This window comes from Diuraphis noxia, unplaced genomic scaffold (genome assembly GCF_037042655.1).
Source record: "Diuraphis noxia isolate RWA-SAM2 unplaced genomic scaffold, SU_Dnox_SAM2 contig0002, whole genome shotgun sequence".
NCBI classification, from domain to species: domain Eukaryota; kingdom Metazoa; phylum Arthropoda; class Insecta; order Hemiptera; family Aphididae; genus Diuraphis; species Diuraphis noxia.
Window position 1 is genome coordinate 10,717,370 of NW_028301712.1, and position 21,026 is coordinate 10,738,395.

Here is a 21,026-nt window from a genome sequence, read left to right on the forward strand (position 1 = left end):
TTTGGAAAAAATGTTGTTCATGGACGATATGCGAAAGTTACTCAGTCTTTTCAAATAGAATACAAACGTTTAAATTTTTAATGAATTTGAACAATTTTACTCTTGATTTACTTGTGTTCCTGTTTTAAGGACTGAACATTAAATGTAGAATTAATTTTTTTAGTGAACGTTCCGAACACTGATCATGATCATTGTGGTGAAATATTTAAATATTATCCTTTTGATTTTTGTGAACCTAACTGAAACAGACCAGCATTAAAGCTTTATAAAATCAGCCATTTTCTAGTTATGCAGGGTAGAGGCAGTATAATAACCTGTATGGACAAGTAAAACTGAATCATAATTAAAATCAAAAATTTACCTTACAGGAAAATTATTACATCCTGTAGAACTGTAGGATTTTGATTAGTTTTATTTTATTTGATAGAAAAACTTTCATCAGGCCACATCGAACTTGATTTTATCATTAACTTTTTTAAATAAAATCAGAATTATATTTCTCAGAGCCCTATCTGACCGGCATAGCTGTTCTAGATTATGTAGTGTCAAGTTATTAATTTTTTAATCAATCATTCTTTTCTGAGGGCAAATTCTCAGAGTGGAATTTATTAGTGTACTTAATTAACATTTTTAATATATTGTAGTTAGTTAGCAATGTAAGATCTTATTTTTGTGACATGAGTTTAATTTTTGATTTCTAGTTGACTTATTCCTGAAGCTGAATTTGCTGAATTCTTGAGCAAACTATTAGAAAAACCAGATTGTGGCTATTGATTCTCTAAATACTAACATGAAAATATTTAATTTTGAAATAAACTTTAAGAGTGAATTTGTAGTTTAAATATTTTACTTGATTTAACATTATTCCAGGTTAGTTCTGTGTAAAATAAGTAATAAAAAATTAAACATTATTATTGATGTTTCCAATTATTTTAATTTGCTAAAATAATAACAATGCAATAAAAACACTGATATCATTTATGTATTCGTATTTTCAACAAATAAACTACACAAATTGTTTTACATTGACATAGTCTGTTTTATTCCTTGCAGTTGACTATTTTGAATTTATATAACTATTTATAAAAAAAAAAAAAATATATAATACAAAATATCGGAACAATTAACTTTTCCATGTATTCTTTTCGTAGTCCCAATTTGAGGACAACCCATCAATTGGATCAACACGTAAGTCAATCATACGTTTCAATTGAGCTTGACGAGACTCAAGTGACAAAGATGGGTCATCAGCAGTGCTTGTTACTAAAAATGATAATCAATATGAAAAATTATAATCAAGTAGTGATAATCATAAATGATTTAACACTTAAAAATTAAAAATTAGTATAATAATAACAATACTTACAGAATTTACGAACTCCGACAAAAGAAAAAAGTGCAACAGAAACCCAAACCATGACCCATCCAAATATTGCTTTCCATTCACCAGTCGGTGCATCTACTTCAACTAATGTCTGACAAAAACTTGCTCTGTACAATTTTTTTTTTTCTTCAATACTCAGCTTTTTCCAGTCTCCCTTTTCTTTCTCACGCAGAGCCTAGAATTAGAATACATTAAACTATTCATTACTTATTAATCAATTATATTATTATTAAGCATTGGTACAATATAAAAGCCACTGATGCTATTAAGATTAACTTTATTTCATCTATGGACACGAGTATTTATTTAATAAAATATTATTTGCAACCCTTTATATTTTGAATTGGTTAAGTAATTATTAATAAGAATCAGTTACTAACATAAATAGAGTAATTTTTATTTGGAAATAATTAACACAGCACTTGGGCATAATCTCTTTGAAAAAATTATCATTAAATCTGTTATATTTTATAAATATTGAACTTCTACAGATGGATGTATATGTATTGTTTTGATACAAACAACTGTTATAACTTAAGAACAAGGGTTATAATAGTCAATCAGATGTCGTCATACCCTCGTACCAATGCTCATCATTATTATTCAACAAAGAAAACCCATAATCATAAATAAATAATGTATATGGATATCGTACCATTATTTCGGGGGTATTCTTCATAAACCTAACGCTGGGGAACGGGAAGGTGATGGAGTCGAAGTATTGGGGTTCGCCGTTCAGACCGTAGCCAACAATGTCGCGGCCGACGATCTTATCCTCGCGCACCTGCATCACACCCTGTACGGGTGGCTTTGGCTCAGCCTGGAAGACGGCTGCCGTCGAGCTGTTGGCCGCCAGTTTGTTGTAAGTGGACGGGCGCGCCAAGATTGAACGGACTATTGCACGGGAATACATCTGAAACAACATCATATCAATATCGAAATTTAAGGAAATTTAGTATTCACGTTTTACTATGATACTATTTTTCAAAAACCATTTAATTCCACTCACCTTGGTAGAACGTAGTTACGATTAATTATCGAACGGCTAGAGCAGCAATAAAGCGCAAGAGGTTAAAAGGTAAAAAAACGATTTCAGAAAATTATTTCGCGTATAATCGTCAAGGGCTTGAAAATCAAATAAACACATGTTATGATAAGCCGACCAGTGCTGTAAGCGCGACATGAAAATCCGTTGCTTTTGTTGGCCACACTGTATCCATAATTTCCCGGGTTATTTCATTTAAAAAAAAAAACCATACTAGACAATTTATAATATAATGCGCAATATTTTATAGTTAATGTTTCGCCATTCCGCTCCTACTTTTGATTCGCAGTAAGCGGCCACAACTTTCGGGGTGTTGAGGACGGGAGAAGGTTACCCAGACAGTAAAATATAATGTATGGTAAGTACAATGCCAAACTTAAATACATCGCAATGCGCATGAAATGTAAAATGACAACATTCGATAATAGCAATAATAATATTATAGGTGAGCGCCCTCCACACAAGATGATACAAATAAATAAATAACAAATATTTTAATATAATATAACACGAGTGTGTGAGATAGCGATTACATCAATACATATAACTAAAACATACGCGTATGTGCAGGCGTTGGCGAGTCACCTCTATAACCACCGGGCAAATAAGTGATGTGTGTACGACCTGAAATGTGGCATTCGGCGGTCCTTCCTGCGACACGCTAGAAAACGACAACACAGCGTAAGTAGATACTCGTTACGGAAAAATATGGAGACGGCTTGCACGACGACTATGGATACCGCAGCAGCAATAGGCACGTGGCGTTCAGAGATTCGACGGTCAATCAGTGTACTAATAATATAGTACATCCCGAATAACACTACCCGTTTTCCGACTTTGGCAGAACGACTAATCATCCGACGCGATTAATCCGCGACGGCGAGAACGGAAGTGACGTTGCGCCCAGTCCGACCACCCGGAAAAGACAAAAAAAAAAAACAAAAATAGTTGAGGGACGGCGGCACGGTCGTCGCGAGTAGCCCATAGCACGCGCGCTCGAGCAGGACATGACGTAGGGGGTTAGGTTAGGTTAGGTTAGGTAGGCCGCCTCGTGAACATTTTATCGTCAGAGACCTGACTGAGGCATCACTCACTATAGGGGTGCCTTTGACTCGGGGCCGGCTTTAGATGCGATCAACGTGTGCGACGGCACGGGGGCGCCAAAATCAATGGGGCGCACGGTTGCCTGTTTGTATATGTTTGAAAACAGGGTGAAAGGTGCCGAAATAATATTTGCAATGGCGGCGCTGAAGAAGCTAGAGCCGGCCCTGCTTTGACTGTGGACAGGAATTTCAAAATGCGTCCACGTTCGACCACTTAAATATAAGTGTATCAAGCCACATCAACTGTGTGCGCCCGTGCAAGACTCACGTTAACATGCGATTATAATAATAAAGCTGGACACGACACCGATTGTACAACAGTTATATGATATGATTATCTGTCTTATCAGAACTTATCACGCGTAAAAGTAAAATTGTGTAATTTAAATCCCTTCACACGTGACTACCTACAAATAAATCTCTTCTCCTATACAATACAACTTTATTATTTGTATGAAAAATTCCGCGACTCCAAAATAAAGACGATAAATAATACGAACGGGTTATCCAATTTTAGTATATATTATTAGGTCTATCATATATTTTATTCATAACTATAAATTAAAATATTATCATCGTTACCTGTTTAATAATAACGACTTACGACTACTATGTGAACTAATATAATAGCTGTGACTTTTGAAGCTTTTCATTCAAAGACTAAACGACTTGATCTACAGTTCAGATTCAAATTGTGTTATCGTTGTTTTGAAAAAAAAATGTACAATGCGAGATATACCTATACAAAACTCAGAATTAGTTCCACACTTAAATAACCGCAGAACCAAAGTATATAGTAAAAGAAATAGACAAAGAAAAATGCGTTAGAAATACTATACGACATAATATTATATTATATTTATATATTATACTATATACAATTAGAAAAAAACCAAATCAACAAGTTCGAACTTATAAAAAGAATTTCAAATACTTTTTACCAGCGTCATAATATTCCACAATCTGACATACATACGTATCTATAGATAATCAGAAAAATATGGTAAACATTTAAAAAAATATATAGAGTAAAATAAAATGGTATATACCTAACATTTTTTCATGATTTGTACTTTTAATTGGTAATGCACATAAAAATGTATACCACAATTTGTATGTAAACGCAATAAAGGCTAAAATAACTAGTGTAGCAATCGAACCACAAAATATTTCAAGCATGCATCAAGAAAGAAATTTACAGTGCGTAACTAATAACCAACCATAGAATCACTAAATAAAATTATTAATTGTTTATGAAATTGTATTAAAATAATATTTATCCCTAAATTATAGTTAGAGTCTACAGATATATAGAATTTCTGAAACTTGCAACAGACAAATTACAACTTTCAGAAATATAGATGATCAAAAATGCATGTTATTTAAAAGATTTTGAAGTTTAAATGACGTGGTGTTAATTGCTGATCGGACTGAATATAACCTTTACGCGCATGCGTCAAAAATGCAATTTTAGATACCTCACAGCTATTCCGGAGACTATTAATTGCAATCTTAAAAAAAATTACATTTCCAAATTTCATTCGAACCATCAATCACGTCTATGTCACGAGCACGATGTAGAGAATATTATGTCTTCTTTACAACGCGATGGTCACGATTCACTCACAGTCTGGGAATCTCTGCATAGATAATAATGATTCCTTTATTATACGTATATACATATTATTATCCTATCTTGTATGATCGTTTATAACAAAATATACGTTTAAAAAATCAAAATTGTTTAGTCACCTATTTAGATAAAGTATTTACTAAAAACAAAAAAAAAATGATTTTGTTGCCTATATACACAATATATTGCAGATACTGGCCACTAGCCTACGTTCTTCAACATTATGATTACAATAGTATTTAATATTTTGATTTTCATGCTTACCTACCTGTTTAATATTCAAATGTTTTGTCAGACTCTGCATGGTATACATACTCTGTTTAGTATTTATAATTTTCATAAATTTCTGTACGTGTATCGTATTGCTATCAAATGAATTCATTCCCGGTGAGCATGCACAACAAGTTATTGAAGTTATTGATAATATTTCTATTTTACCAATATATTTGCTCCTTGTTTAAAAAAAAGGCGTACTTATAACACAGAATAGGTGAAATTTCACCTATTCTGTGCTTATAATATTTATACGCCTACATTATATAAACATTAATGATTTTAGGTCAGCGAACAAGATAAGGACGAATTCCTCAACTACCTGGACCAAAATGGTATTTTGGATAAACTAACCGACGTACTTATCATGTTGTATAGCGAACCAGAACCACCCATAGATCCCATCGAGTAAGTAAACAATACGCACATTTCCTTTTCTATTTAAATAAAATAATATTTTTACTATTATATATTTTAATCTTCGTCAATGACCGTCATATTGTTATTCGAAACTTAAATTTGTCGGGTATTAGTGGCACTAAACTGCAATATAGATGTTAATAATTTATCAGAGATAAGAATATAATAAGAAATAAGATATTATAATAATTCACAACCAAAATTAATGAAGTAGGTTTAAGTAGTCAATTATAGTTGTATTACCGAATAATTGGTTTAAAAAAATCGATATATTAAATGTCAAAAGGAAAATTAGTAATTATTTGTTATTGATTATATAAGTAGGTAGGTATACATATATTTGTTATTAATGTATAACACAAACAAGAATATTACCAATACAAAAATTGAACTAATTATAGAAGAAAATAATTAGTTTCTTTAAAAGCTAATTTTTTTTTTCGGACAGATTCAAGGTTATTCAATTGTATTATATAATGAACATTTTTATTGGATTTTCAGCTAGAGTTTTAAAGTACACTTAATAATTTCAGTATCTACTTTGTAATATATAAATTCAAATTATTTAATCGTATATAATTGTAAGTATCTATTATATAAACTTTCAAATGTACACAAAAAGTACTTTAGTGCTTTTTAATTGGTAAATTCCAAGAAGACCTAACCATTCAACACATCATCGTAGACTGTCCAGACCTTCAAAACATCCGAAATACCTTATGTATAACCAATGTAAGTAATAATTTTGTCAGGATATCAGATAAAAATAAACCGAAACGTGGCTCTACTGTGCCGGTATAGTAGGTTTCATGTGTATCTCGTCAATGAGTAAGACTACGTATTATTATAGTTCACTGCATTAAAAAAAAAAAAAAAAAAAAAATAACAAATAATTTTAAAATACCAATACATTCAACGCGCGCTCTTCTCTTTGGAGCAAGATCATCGGCATAGAACCAATAACTATCAAATTCCATATCAATATTCTATAACAGTTTAATATTATACTGCAGGTTGTGATGTTCAAAACTTATTGATAATATCTGTCTAAAATATTTTTCCAATAAAAAAAAAAAAAAAAAAAAAAAAAAACGTAAACCCCCTCCCCGAAAAATAAAACTCTGATCATACGTTCCTGATTTACGTGTTTACGTGAGTATACTCGTATATACATATATTATATATTACGTTAACTGTAAATAATAATCTTCAAAAGATAATATTTAAACATATGCGGTTTTTTATTGTTTGGACACGGATTATTTTATTATAGATATGTGAGGGGAAATATCTACGTGGACAACCCGGATATGGAAGAAATCGTAGACTTAAAGACCCAGATCCAGAACGCCGCTGTTGAACTAGCCGAGCTCCGAAAAACCAGGGACGAACTCAGAGCTCAACTGGAACAACATCAACATGAATCGCAACCGGATGAGGAGCACGAGGAAGAACTGGCCAAGGGATCAGAAAACGGAGACTATGTTGATGCCATCGGGAATTAAAAACTCATTAATCAATTAAATACATAATAATTATGTAGTTGTATAAATTATACTATTTCGTCACAGCCGTGAGAAGCCTCTGAAGCCTGTAATCAATGTAATCGGCTGTTTAGTTGTTATAATAACGGTTATAACGATATTACATCAACCAACAGAGACGAAATCTAATTCAATCACAAATATACCTGTTTTTTCCGTTATTTCGTTCTATTAGTCTTACACCTCCCCGATTTACCAACAAGTTCTAATTTGCTACCGCCTACCAGAAACCGCCTTTTTTGTTGAATATCAAAGCAGACAAAACAAATGTTTCCATTTTAGCCTTTAGGATAGATACTTATTCAGATATAGTAATATATAGTATTGAAAATCACAGTGTGCTTAGCACTCTATTGATATAAAAGTATATATATTAATTTATCCCAATACCTATTATTTTAGTTAACACTTTTAATGAATTTACTTAATTTATTAGGAGAGTAGATATAGTTAGTACCTACTACTACCTACTTATTATAGGCTATAATAGCTATTACGTAAAATGATGAATCGTATAGTTGGTATTCATTATCATAATAATTTTAAGGTGAATAACACCACCAGAATTAATAAAAAAATTTCCAATCAACTATTAAGTAGTCATCAATATAAATCTATTTTATTGCTAACTGCTTATTGAAAGTATTTAAATTGTCGTAAAAAAAAAAAAAAAACAAACATTAAAAATGAATTCTAATAATTTATCGATTCGTTATCGTTAAAAAAAAAATGCATCGTAATATACAACGACATAATGTTATTTAAATTACACCATATTATTATATGTAGTTACTTACACAAACAACGGTGGCGCTTATAATTATACATGTAAAAGTATAATACTATACAATAATATTATGTTATATTATTATGAGTAGGTATAGGTAGGTAAATCATCATCTTGAGATTGATTACGAAATATTCCAAGTATGGCGTGCATATAACTATGTTGTGTATAATTTTTCAAATAGGTTATTAATCGTCTTTTATAACCTGCAGTGCTTGCCTACAAACATAATATAACTCATATAGGTAGTATCAGTTGCAACATTTTATAAGTACTATAATAGACGCTTGTTCATTGTAACACAAATTACACGTTAAAATGGTCTACGTGTGCAATAAAATACACTAAAATAATACGAAATTCGATGGGTATTTGGTACTAATTGTATGAAATTAATATTAACTACGTCATGTTGTCGTATAATTTTGTGGTGGAGTAGTTATAATAGGTACGTGTGCCATTGTGGTAGTGTTGTCTCATACTCTCATACACAATAGTGTATTTATCCATAATAATATACAATATTATAATACCTCCTCGCGAGAATGCATCATTCGTCTTTAACTCGGAAAACACCTGCATCGCTTGATAGTCTTCGGGCATTATTTAATTAAGTATATCATTATTGCGTGTTTACAGATGTGGTAGGTACGCGATGTTATAATTACATTTTAATCCATCAGACGAGTAAATATAGGTGAAACCTGAAAGCGCAAATCGTTCTTTTTTTCGATAACTCAAAAGCGTAAAACAAATTTGCGCTTTCGTACCTTGGTATTATAGTGGGATAAAAGCACAAAACTAAATTGTAAATCTATAGTCATCTCCAATCCATAAATGTGGACCTTGTATAAAGAAAAAAAATTTCAAAATTTGAATATTTGATGGCAGTTGGCTTAAAAATTAATTTTTAGGTACCTAAAAAAAAATAAAAAAATTCTCATTACTATATTAGTTTAATATATTTATTTATGATATACTTGTTTAACTAATTTAAAAGAATATTCAAAATTATGATTTTTATTTTTTACTAATTTTTTAAACTAATTTCAATATAGGTATCACTGTAAATGCTTATGGGTATTACATTTTTATAAAATTGATTTGCGCTTATGGGTTATTAAAAATGTATTTTTTTTTAAAGAAGGTAAGTATTGTTTTAAATTTCGGAAAATACATGTCTAAATGTCGATGTGTTATGGCGACGGCCAATAATATCTATCCACGTGTACGCCAAACCATATAAACGGCATAAGCTACTAAGCCGTTTCGATGATTTATATTATATATTATTATGTATGTCTTTATAATGCTGCACGAGAAAAGAAAACAATTAAATTGTCAACCATCGTTAGGTTAGGTTAGGTTCGCCGTTCAAGAACTTTTTTCATTAATTTTTACTCGCGTATTATATTATAATCTGCGGCGGCACGACGCAATTCATCAGTTTCTACAATATTATTATTATTTTCAAACCGATACATTAATATACTGTCTGCATATAAAACACACGCACAAAAAACAATGTGGTTCTAATGACGGCGCTGTAGAAATTTCTGGTCGAACAAGGCGGCAATTCAATATGACGCTATAATTGGCGCGGTGACGTATAATAATCGTATGGTGCAGTGGCCTCATTTCCTCCCCAGCTGGCTGCTACCCTGACACCTAGCTATATCGCTATATCGACCTGTATGTCACATCCTATAATGACAGCACAACACACCTCTTTAATTGTTGTTTTACATACCCATTAATATAAAAAGTAGGTATTCGCAATAATATATATAGTTATAGTGTGGTTTTGTCTTCGAAATCGCCCGATCGTCATCATTTTATGATTATAAACAACCAATTTCGTAATGACTTGCGTGTCGCGTATTTATTAAAAGCTCGTTCGGTCAATAACAATAATTTAATAATATTATTACAGAACATTTGGATACCTACACGGTGTTTGAATCGATTTTCAGTGCCAGGAATTCACAAACCAAATACCCAAACGACAACGACATCGGTGTTTGTTTTCTAATTTTCCAATAATTCTCCGCTTAATATTTTGGTCAAGTTGGTAGTGCAGACACAGCATGTTCAAGAAGTGTGCTAAGTGGTATTAATCATTTCTAAGAGTATATGCCAATAAAATAAATTGTTTAATCAAAATCGTTTCACGTGAGAGAAATAACCATTCAGATAATACAGTTGACACCTTAAGAAACCCAATTTACTCATTCATATTATAAATGTATGACAACATTTTTCTTGTCATTGAATTTTTTTTTCATATCATTAATACTCAAACAAGTCATTTAAGTTCAATAAATATAAAAAATAACTGATTTTAAAACAATAGTAACTTTTTTATATTAATTGTATCTAAAAAAAAAAAAAAATGTGAAAACGTTATGCCATCAAATATTCTCTTCCTTAACGGGTACTCGTGTACACGATGAGTACACAGATAATAAACACATGGGTTATGATTGTAAATCAGAATATTATACAGTTAATTTTTTTTCGCGAAACCGTTTTTCTACTTTAAATATATTATTATTATTACACTACAACCAACAACGGTATTCTGACATGAGACCAAAGTTAAGATACTTTCAACAAGTATTCAAATATATTTAAATTTTATAAATCTCAAATATATTCAAAACCTTATTCAAATTATTTTAAAAGTGGTTCTGTGTCAGTACCAATATAAAGGCTAATACGTAATACGTATAAAACGTAATAACGTTTTTTTTTTTTTTTTATTCAATAATTTTACGAATAAACGATTCAGATTGTCAAGTTATCGAAAAAATATAAACATCAATAAACGCTACAACATAGTATTATATAATATAAAGTTCTTCTCTGTGTATTGTGAACATCTGGTAAAGCAATATTGTGAGTACTGTTTCCGAAAGTTAGTCCCATATAATAAAACATGGGATAAATACGGGTCCCTCTTAAAGAATAATTAGGTATACTTGTATAGTTGTATACATATTATCGAACAAAATATAAAGTATAATAAAAGTAGATACTTTTATTATGTAACTACCATAGTTGCTGCACGCTACGAGTATAGTGGCGCACTATTCCAATTTAATAATACATCATGTGGATTATTGTGGTCTTGAGAGTTGAAACAAATAAATCAAACTACCGTATATTAAAAATGCATATTCCCCTCTGTCTCAACCACAGTCCAGCACAAATACCTAAGTCTGAAATGCGATTTTTTGGGGCACAGGCGCACACCAAACATTTGCACTATTCGCAGTATCGAAGAACTTAATATATTCGCATAATATATCAAATTGGATCGACCGCGGAAAACTAACAGTTAGGTATAACAGTTAACAGCGTATAAAAAAAAAATACATATATCGTCCGATGTAAGTATTCATCGGCTGCTATCGTACATATATATTATTCAGAATAATAAGTACACATGCACATACACATTTTTAACAAGAATCAAAATATAGTTTACACGAAGGAAAATACATATATCAGAACAATTATTGTATATTATAATTTTTTTAAAGTCGTACAATGATATTATATATATACGCAATGCTTGAATTGGATGGATCGCGGGAAAAGAGGCTATCGAGTAAACTTCCTTTACGAAAAATATTTTAGCTTAGGTACCTCCCCTTCTAAATTCTAATAAATTCCAATAGGTATCCAATTCCATAAGATATTTAAAATATCTTCAGGCACGCACAATTTTTTTTACACTTTGTTGTCCGGCCCTTCCTAATTGTATTTCCAATTCAAGCACTGCAGATTATATGTCATGTGTTTATTGCGTATTTAACTATAACATAGTATACGCGCGCACAACAATGAAATATCATAAATTATTAAAAAAAAAAAAAATTAAAACACACAGTAATATCCTGCGATACACACAATAATAACATACGATAACATAATAAAATTCAACTTGTGAGACTAGAATAATTTGATCCTATAATTCTAAATAGTAATTACATTTATATTATCAGGCCGTACAAACGTGTACAAATTAATAACTATACCATTATAATATTGATGCCAGCCAAAAACTAAGCAATAATAAATAATAATAATAACAATAATAATAATTAAAATCTACAATAATTTTTCAATACATGAAAATTGTACTTAAATTCGAAATATCTAAAATAAATAAATAAAATATATAATATTTAATTCAAAATGTATTCATATAGTTTAATATATTTTAATATTATATAATAATACATATATATATATATTGTCAATAAGTTATGAGACGGAAGTACTCGGTTAATCCGTAAGAGTAATTTTTTTCTAATATCACGAATATAATATTATTGTAAAATTCAAATTAGGTACATAGCAGTATGGAATATTATATATGAAAACCACGGTCTCACTACGACTATATTTGAAGTCGTGGATATAATAAGTTTATAAGTATAGATAGGTTATAACTTTATAGTGTACCTATTGTTATAGTATAATAAGTATATTAAGTTATGACAGAATCAAACCCGTTAGCTGATCGCTCAGTGGGTACAGTGATGGTGATGGAGGAGGATTTGGGTTTTCGTGTGTTTATTTGTCCACTACTGTTCTAAGTCGAGGATGGCGTCGACGGCAATAAAGTCTGCTGCGAGTTGGCTTTCCGGCAGTTCCACAGCCATTTAATGATTCTGGCGTTCCGCTCGACGATGGACGGAAGTTCGGACGAGGACGATCCGATTCCGGACTTCCCGACGCAACCACCGATCGGTCTGCTCGTTTCTCCGTCACAACCGTCACCGTCCCCCCGAACGCCGCCGCCCATCAAAATACCGTCGCTGTTGCAGTGTATGTTGTTGTTGCTGCCGCCGCTCACCGAGCCCACCGAACTGTTGGAGCCGCCGAAACATACCTGTGAGCCCGTCTCCGAATCATTTTTCATGATCCATCTGTTAAAATAAAATGCGCACACGTTATTATACGTAATATATTATGTAAATAAACAACGTTATATTCATCGAGCACGCTCACTTCAAAAATCATCCACTCAACAATTCACTGGAGTAAACAATTTCAGTACTCATTTTAAAAATATAAGTTTGTACTTCGTCGTTTACTATATAGTTTGTATTGCCACTGGATACTTCTTAGATTAGTCGTTCTTAACTTAAATCAAGGACCGGAAAACTTTTACAAATTATATTCACTACCACGAACCGTTTCTTAATTATACTCCCATAGAGGTACCTCTTATTTACTAATATTATGTTGAATAATAACTACTGCAGAACTTTAGAAATAAAATAATCGATGACGCAAATATTGTGGAACAATATTTATACTAAATACATTTAGTAGGTAACAAAAGGTATTACAAATTTAGATTTTGGTATTTTTTAATTTCTTTTTATATATAAATTAATAAAGGAGAAAAATAGGAGAGCAACCGTTTTTTACAATTTTATTATAGTTAATATTTATTACTTATTATAGTTACCAAAGAGCAATGTAATTGTAAATTTTGGATTTTCTAAAATAATATATTAAAATTGAAATATTGTTAACTATTTGAGATGGAACCAAAGACTATCAGTTGGTAATTATACTGCCTTAATATAGTAATTGATATTTGATTATAAAATAAATTCAATGAAATTGTGACTTATTTAATGAAAAGCTTTGCAAACTATCAACCTTCTACTTTAGAAAAGGTATATTAAATATAAAAAGCGGGTAAGTCGTGGATGTCACTCATCTGCTGTACAGTAGGTTACAAGTGTGTTACTGTAATGATGGATGGAATTAAATTTGGATCCAATGATATTATATCATTGTATAAGAAAAACGATTCTGAGTGGAGACGGTTTAGCTGTCTAGGATATATTATAAATTATTAAAAATTTTCAAATCTTAGATTTAAAAAGAAATTTTTTTATGAATTTCTAGCTTAAAATAATTTGCGAATTTTCGTGATTTTTACGTATGTTGTCAAAATCCAAACTTTGAATGCTTGTAAAAAAAAATTACGACAAGGTATTTCTTTTATTTTTCAACTGCTATTGTAACAATATGTTAGGAGCCTTGTATTAAATTTTCAAGCATTTCTACCTAATAAATACATTTTTATCAATAGTAATTTAAAAAAACTAATAATGATCGAAAATTGAATATGCCTATAAATAGTTCAAATTAAGTCGACATTTTTTGAAAATTGCATGGTGGATGGAATATACTTATATAAACATTCGGTGAAAATTCCCGTTTTTTCCTTAATTTTTACTTTGATTATCTTTAGAAAAATATTGAGAATTTTTCACTTGTGATCCCCAAAGTACCAACTTGATTCACTTTCTTATCTAAAAAGGTACTGAAGTCGAAAATTGAAGCATTTTTACTGCCCCAAAATGTGATGACAGACACAAAAAAAAACACATCACGGTAAAATCAATACATTCATCGAAATCTAAAATGTAAACCACACACGTATTGACGTATTGCCAACTGTATAAGTCAATTAGACCTTTGCAGAAAAATGTTACAGTCCGTCAATAAGGACAGAATACAATGATAAGTATACAATAAATTCATCTTCAAATAAAAATTCGATCAAAAGATTTCCTTACAGATTGTCAATGAAAAATTAAAAAAGTTCGAGTTCTCATTATAACAGAATAATTGAAAAAAATGAAAGGCACGTGGATTGTGGCTACTCGATCACGAATTTGAAAAATTACGTGAATAGATGAGCACGTTTGGCACATATAATTATAATATTATATTGTGTAGATCGTCATGGTATAAAATATAATATTCACGAAATAAATTTGCGTATAAATTATCCATATATTAAAATATAAAAAAAAATGTTGGCACTAACAAACTATATAGTGTCTTTGGAGAATATACTTATAATTAATTTCCAATCTATAGTTAATTTATAGCCTTATAGGTATCACCCGTATGCCCTAGCAATGTATTTATAAAAAAAAAAAAACAATATTTCACTACACCTGAGTACCTGTGAATTAATTTTGTATTTAGTGGTCCAATAAATATTTATTTAAAAAGCTTGCGTAATATTATGAATAATTTTGAATACATTTAATTTACATTAAATTTAAAATACGAATTTAATTTTGATCGAATGAAAAAATGATATAATTATGTATTAATGCAGAGGAGGTTTAATATATGTCTGGGATTTAAACCAACGGACGTATCCACATGTATGACATATACAACCGTATTGCACATTATTATATTTGCAGGCAAAAATCATTCAACCAGCACAGCGACATAGCCCCCATTAATAGCGATGTATAATCTAACCAATTTATAACTTATATCTAATATTATGTTAAATATTAATATAAAACATCATTCCCCCAACCATAAATTCCATCACATTCGCAGATGCAAAGAACGAAATAAACCTACACTCAAATAATAAATGGATCTCTCACTGGCGAAAACCCAACACCAAACTCAACAAGATAAAAAATAATATAAACCCATGGAAAAATCCTGAACTCAGTAGAAAAGATGAAACCATAATAAACCGCCTCCGAATTGGTCACACACACACTTAACACACAGCTACTTGATGAGTAAAGACGATCCTCCACTATGTGAGTCATACAGCGTACTTTTAACCGCCAACCACATCATCACTGAATGTCAAAAATACAACCAGTATCGAAATCAATTTCACATATTCGAACAAATCTATCAAGCACTTGGACCAAACCCACAGGATGTAAAAAACTTAATTTTATTCTTTAAAAAAACAGAATTGTACAATTTAATTTAATGTAGAAAATTTATACTTAGAATACAAAAAATGTAACAAAAAAAAATTTCTTTTACTAATGGCCTAGTTGTCGATGTACTTTGATCAATATAAAAAAAAAACATCATTCTATACTAGGTAAATATTATACACTCAAAATATCGAATGAGTGAGAACCTTCATTTTTTTTTGTCTATGTTATAATGAAAGACTTAATAGTAATATCTTGTAAATAATTAAGTAATAATAAGCAGGGCTTTAGCCAAAGTGGGCGAATGTGATCATTACTTGGAATTTACGCCCCCTCCCCCTATAGATCCAAAAATATCACCACACCTGGGTGGCTGGGTACATAATGGTACGGATTTTCACTTTTCTTGATAAACTGGTAAACTACATCGTAACAATACCCTCTCTTAAAATTGCTATTGCTCATTCAGCCCCTCCCTTGACAATGTAGTATGACTACGACCACGGTAAATGATAATAAGTATGCTACTTATTGTTTTATCGAGCCTGCTAAAAATATATGCAGCACTATATACAATTATACATAGACACAAAATACTGTGCACGCCAATTAACTCCTTCTTAAATGTCGGAGAAAAAATAAGACGACCAAGTGTATTTAAACACGCCGCAGTTTTTATGTGTATTAAAGTTAAACAATAATAATTTTCGTCATGGTGATACCAAATGTAAACCAAATTATAACTGCAATTGAAAACGGTAAATTAAATCTTTAAAAAACTACGATTTCTAGGAATAGATGTTAACCTAATAAACTATAAAGGACCTATAATTTATTGTTCATCTTACACACCAATAGAGTATCCTTATTCCTTATTGTAAATTATCCGACGGTGGCGGTAGTTAACGTATCCTACTATAGTCTAGAAATTATAATACCTATATATATAGTCAATAAGTCAATAGTAATTATTATACCTAAAACTAAAGACAACATTTTTCCGAGTCGAATTTCATTGCTCTTCTTCGCCCGACACTGCAGTTTAAACCAACTATAAGAGCTCAATTTTCGTCTGCGAGCACGATTATGCGTGAGTACGCGATTTGAATTCAATATTGTAATATTTGGTACCTTCAACGATTATTATTGCAGCAATTACGATGACGACCTAACGCGTTATTGTCGAACGCAATATAATACATCACGGTCCACGGTACGTTGAAAGTGCATCAGCCATCAGAAATTCACGATCTACACCAACAAAATCGTCTATTTACGTAATAGTGTTCGTGACGCGAATAAATAACAATGAACATCGATCTACCTCCACAGGGCGTTTGAAAGTGAACGTATAGCGGGTAAGCAATTTCCGAGTGAAACGGATTAGTGTGGTTTACATATTTTAAATATTTTAAATATTAACGCATACCTAGTTATATATACGTACAGATTATTATACATAAAACGGATTTTCAAACAATTTTATAGCTGGCTAGTGTAATGTATATACGAGTAAGTGCAATGCCTACTGCAGGTGGCTTATGTAGGTACCAGAGAATAAAATAAAACCATATTTTGCGTTACAAACGTTTCACAGATTGAAAAGACAAACCTTTGACGCGTGATGGTCATGTATTAAGTCTAAGCAATGTAATACCTAGAAAAACGTATTAACTATGTATTACTATAATCAGAGTTAGACTAGCGCATACTTATACGATTAACCGTATTCGATAACTATTATTTATACACATAAAAACATTTTAAAAATAAAATGGGATAAATATTAAATATAATTATTATAGGCATAGTATAAATAAAATACTACGGATATATTGTGTATATAGTAGGCACTAGCAGTGAACACTACAATATTGGTTTTATAATTCACTTGGTAAGTATAAGCATACCTATTACCTAATTATACTATTTTATTTATAGGCATTATGTAGGTATAGTATATAATATTAAAACACATCCAAACAACCTAGACATATTTTTTATAATATCCATCATAGGTATATATTATATTATTATATCATTTGAAATTATTTAAACATTTTACGAACCGGACTAATTTGAATTTATGGTTATTTGATTATTGATCTAATTAATCGGGTACTCATATAATCCGATTAATTTAATTTGTATTCGTTTATTTGATATGTAGTAAATAGTAATAATAATGTAGCATTGAAGATTGATATATATTTATGTATTTCACTGACTTTACGTTAAATACTTAAAATACAAACCACAAAGATGAGTAAATCCTGAATAAATCAAAATAAAATAAAGATATATTATACTTGTTTTAAAAATCATCCCAAGAATTTGAAACATGTAATAAAAAACAAATAAACTAGAATATAATGGTAGTAATGGCACCTACTATAAAATATAAGGTTTTAACCTGGCTAAATAAAAGTGAAATATTTTAATAAGAATTTATATAGAACTGTGCAAGGCCATGACAGAAATAAAGATCTAAAGATGTATACATATCATCGGAGATTAGAATAGTACATAATTATTTACTATTCTTTAGAAATTATAGAAAAATTGTTTAATACATATGCGTGATGTTGAAAATAATTGAAAAAAAGTAATGTTGTCATGATTGTCATGTTGTCATGTTGTATGATTCAAATAAAATTATTGAAAACAAATTTAAATTAGGTGAACTCTATTGGGCGAATATTTAGTTTATATAATTTTTAATCATTTTCATAAATTTTTATTGTAATTTTAAATATCATAATATTGTATAAATCATCTATACTCCTAGTGATTTATTTTTTTTGCCACTAGCTAATTTTATAACTCTCCAATACCCCATCATCCAATCGTCTCGTAAATAATTCTATGTTTAATGTTTAACTTATATCTTTTAAACAAATTTTTCATAATTATATACAAAGTTAGGTATACAAGTAAAATTGAAATGTAACTTATTAAATTGTATTTACCTAATGTCCTAATATGTGCTATAATACCTAACTAACTTTTCGAAATGTCTTTAAAAATTGATTATTATTTAAAATAATGGTTTAAATAAAAAAAACTAAAAAGGCAGGTAAGTCGTGGATGTCGCTCTGCTGTACAGTAGGTTACAAGTGGATTACTGTAATGGATGGAATTAAATTTAAATCCAATGATATTATATCATTGTATACGAAAAACGATTCTGAGCGAAGACGGTTTATCTGTCTAGGATATATTATAGATTATTAAAAATGTTCAAATCTTATATTTAAAAAGAAAAATTTTTAATAATTTATCCAATTTGGTCATACGGACTACAGTTTTGGGGTACAGCCAAAAAAACGAACCTAAACAAAATTCAAGCATATCAAAATATAACACTAAGAAAAATCACAAACGCCCAACCTTACATATCTAATCTTACCCTTCATAACGACCTACGTATGAAATCTGTAGAAGAAGAATCTGTAATCTTTTACAAACGATTTTTCTCACGTCTAAACAATCACGAAAATCCACTGATTCAAAGCTTAAATTCCTTAACGCTCCCGGAAAACCCTCGTTGGAGGCTAAAAAGAAGATGGTGCAGAGACCTCTTAAATTAAAAAAAAAAAAATGTGTACCTTACCTACCGCTTAATAAATTTCCTGCCTTCTTACTCCCACCTTCCAATCTTTTCAATTTTACAGGGTTACCATAGGGTGATTTCTTAATCAAGTCTTTTCATGTATAACTACTCTTTTCACATATACTTATTATCCTATATTGTATAGATTGTATATTATCTCTTAAATAATAAAAAAAAAAATAATAATAATTTATAGTTCAAAATAATTTGCGAATTTTCGTGATTTTCGTGATTTTTACATATGTTTGTTAAAATTCAAACTTTGAATGCTTGTAAAAAAAAATTGTGCCAATATATTTCTTTTATATTTCACCTGTTATTGTAAAAATATGTTAGGAGCCTTATATAAAATTTAAAATTCTTAGATATAAAAGGAAAATATTTTATGAATTTCTAGCATAAAATAATTTGTGAATTTTCGTGATTTTTACGTATGTTGTCAAAATTCAAACTTTGAATGCTTGTAAAAAAAAAATTGTGACTACGCATTTCTTTTATTATTCAATTGCTATTGTAAAAATATGATAGGAGCCATGTATTAAATTTTCAAATCTTAGATATAAAAGGAAAATTTTTTATGAATTTCTAGCATAAAATAATTTGAACATTGCCGTAATTTTTACGTATTTAGTCAAAATTTGAACTTTAAATGCTTATAAATAAAGATTGTGACTATATATTTATTTTATTTTTCAATTGCTATTGTAAAAATATGTTAAGAGCCTTGTATTAAATTTTCAAATCTTAAAAATATTAAAGGAAAATTTTTTATGAATTTCTAGCATAAAATAATTTACAAATTTTTGTGATTTTTACATAATATGATGTCAAAATTCAAACTTTGAATGCTTATAAAAAAAAATTGTGAGTATGTATTTCTTTTATTTTTCAACTGCGATTATAAAAATATGTTAGGAGCCTTGTATTAAATTTTAAAATCTTAGAATTGAAAAGAAAAACTTATATGAATTTCTATCTAAGATAATTTGAACATTGCCGTAATTTTTACGTATTTAGTCAAAATTTGAACTTTAAATGCTTATAAAAAAAATCGTGCCTACGTAGTTTTAATATTTTTTAACTGCTATAGTTACAATGTGTTGAATGCTTTGTATTAAATTTTCAAGCTTTTCTACCGAACAAATAATTTTTTATCGATATTTATAGAAAAAAAACTAAAAAAATTGAAAAATTAAAATGTCAGTCAACAGCTCAAAACAAATCTAAATATTTTGAAAATTTTATGAAATATATAAACATTCAGTCAACATTTCAAGTATCTGCGGTCATTTGTTTTAGAGTTACACCAAAATAAGGAAATCGCTAAAAGTGAAAATCCAATATGTTGTAAAAATTTAAATTTCAAATGCTCATAAAAATTTAATTTGAATTTCCGGTGGAATTTTTATTTGTGATAAAGATTGAAAAACTTGTAAGGAATCTTGTATTAAATTTTGAAATCTTAGATTTAAA

General features: G+C 29.8%; 3 protein-coding genes across 4 annotated transcripts in view; 1 reads left to right on the forward strand and 2 right to left on the reverse strand.

The window, feature by feature from the left end:
- Positions 1-1,015: 1,015 nt before the first annotated feature.
- Positions 1,016-2,543, reverse strand: LOC107173504 (cytochrome c oxidase subunit 4 isoform 1, mitochondrial-like). Its single transcript, XM_015524066.2, has 4 exons — positions 2,394-2,543; positions 2,040-2,297; positions 1,367-1,559; positions 1,016-1,263 (listed from the first exon to the last, which is right to left on the reverse strand). Exons 2-4 carry the CDS (start codon positions 2,295-2,297, stop codon positions 1,124-1,126), a joined length of 591 nt encoding a protein of 196 aa, XP_015379552.1. The 5' UTR covers positions 2,394-2,543; the 3' UTR covers positions 1,016-1,123.
- A 2,994-nt stretch (positions 2,544-5,537) lies between these two features.
- LOC107173491 (c-Myc-binding protein-like) lies at positions 5,538-7,526 on the forward strand. The gene is made up of 3 exons (XM_015524052.2): positions 5,538-5,552; positions 5,725-5,846; positions 7,132-7,526. Exons 1-3 carry the CDS (start codon positions 5,538-5,540, stop codon positions 7,361-7,363), a joined length of 369 nt encoding a protein of 122 aa, XP_015379538.1. The 3' UTR covers positions 7,364-7,526.
- A 4,044-nt stretch (positions 7,527-11,570) lies between these two features.
- Positions 11,571-21,026, reverse strand: part of LOC107173503 (uncharacterized) — a 55,770-nt gene continuing 46,314 nt past the window's right edge. For both annotated transcript variants that reach the window (XM_089220471.1, XM_015524065.2), the window contains one exon: positions 11,571-13,129. In XM_089220471.1, coding sequence (XP_089076597.1) covers positions 12,793-13,129 — 337 coding nt within the window. In that variant the 3' untranslated portion in view covers positions 11,571-12,792. The remainder of the gene's footprint in view (positions 13,130-21,026) is intronic.

Excerpts from the sequence above, each read along its gene's own strand:
- LOC107173491 (XM_015524052.2), top strand. Across the intron at positions 5,847-7,131 it reads CCACCCATAGATCCCATCGA|ATATGTGAGGGGAAATATCT; the intron begins GTAAGTAAACAA and ends ATTTTATTATAG.
- LOC107173504 (XM_015524066.2), bottom strand. The coding sequence starts at position 2,297 with ATGTATTCCCGTGCAATAGTCCGTTCAATCTTGGCGCGCCCGTCCACT. Across the intron at positions 1,560-2,039 it reads AGAATACCCCCGAAATAATG|GCTCTGCGTGAGAAAGAAAA; the intron begins GTACGATATCCA and ends TTCTAATTCTAG. Across the intron at positions 1,264-1,366 it reads TGTCGGAGTTCGTAAATTCT|TAACAAGCACTGCTGATGAC; the intron begins GTAAGTATTGTT and ends TATCATTTTTAG.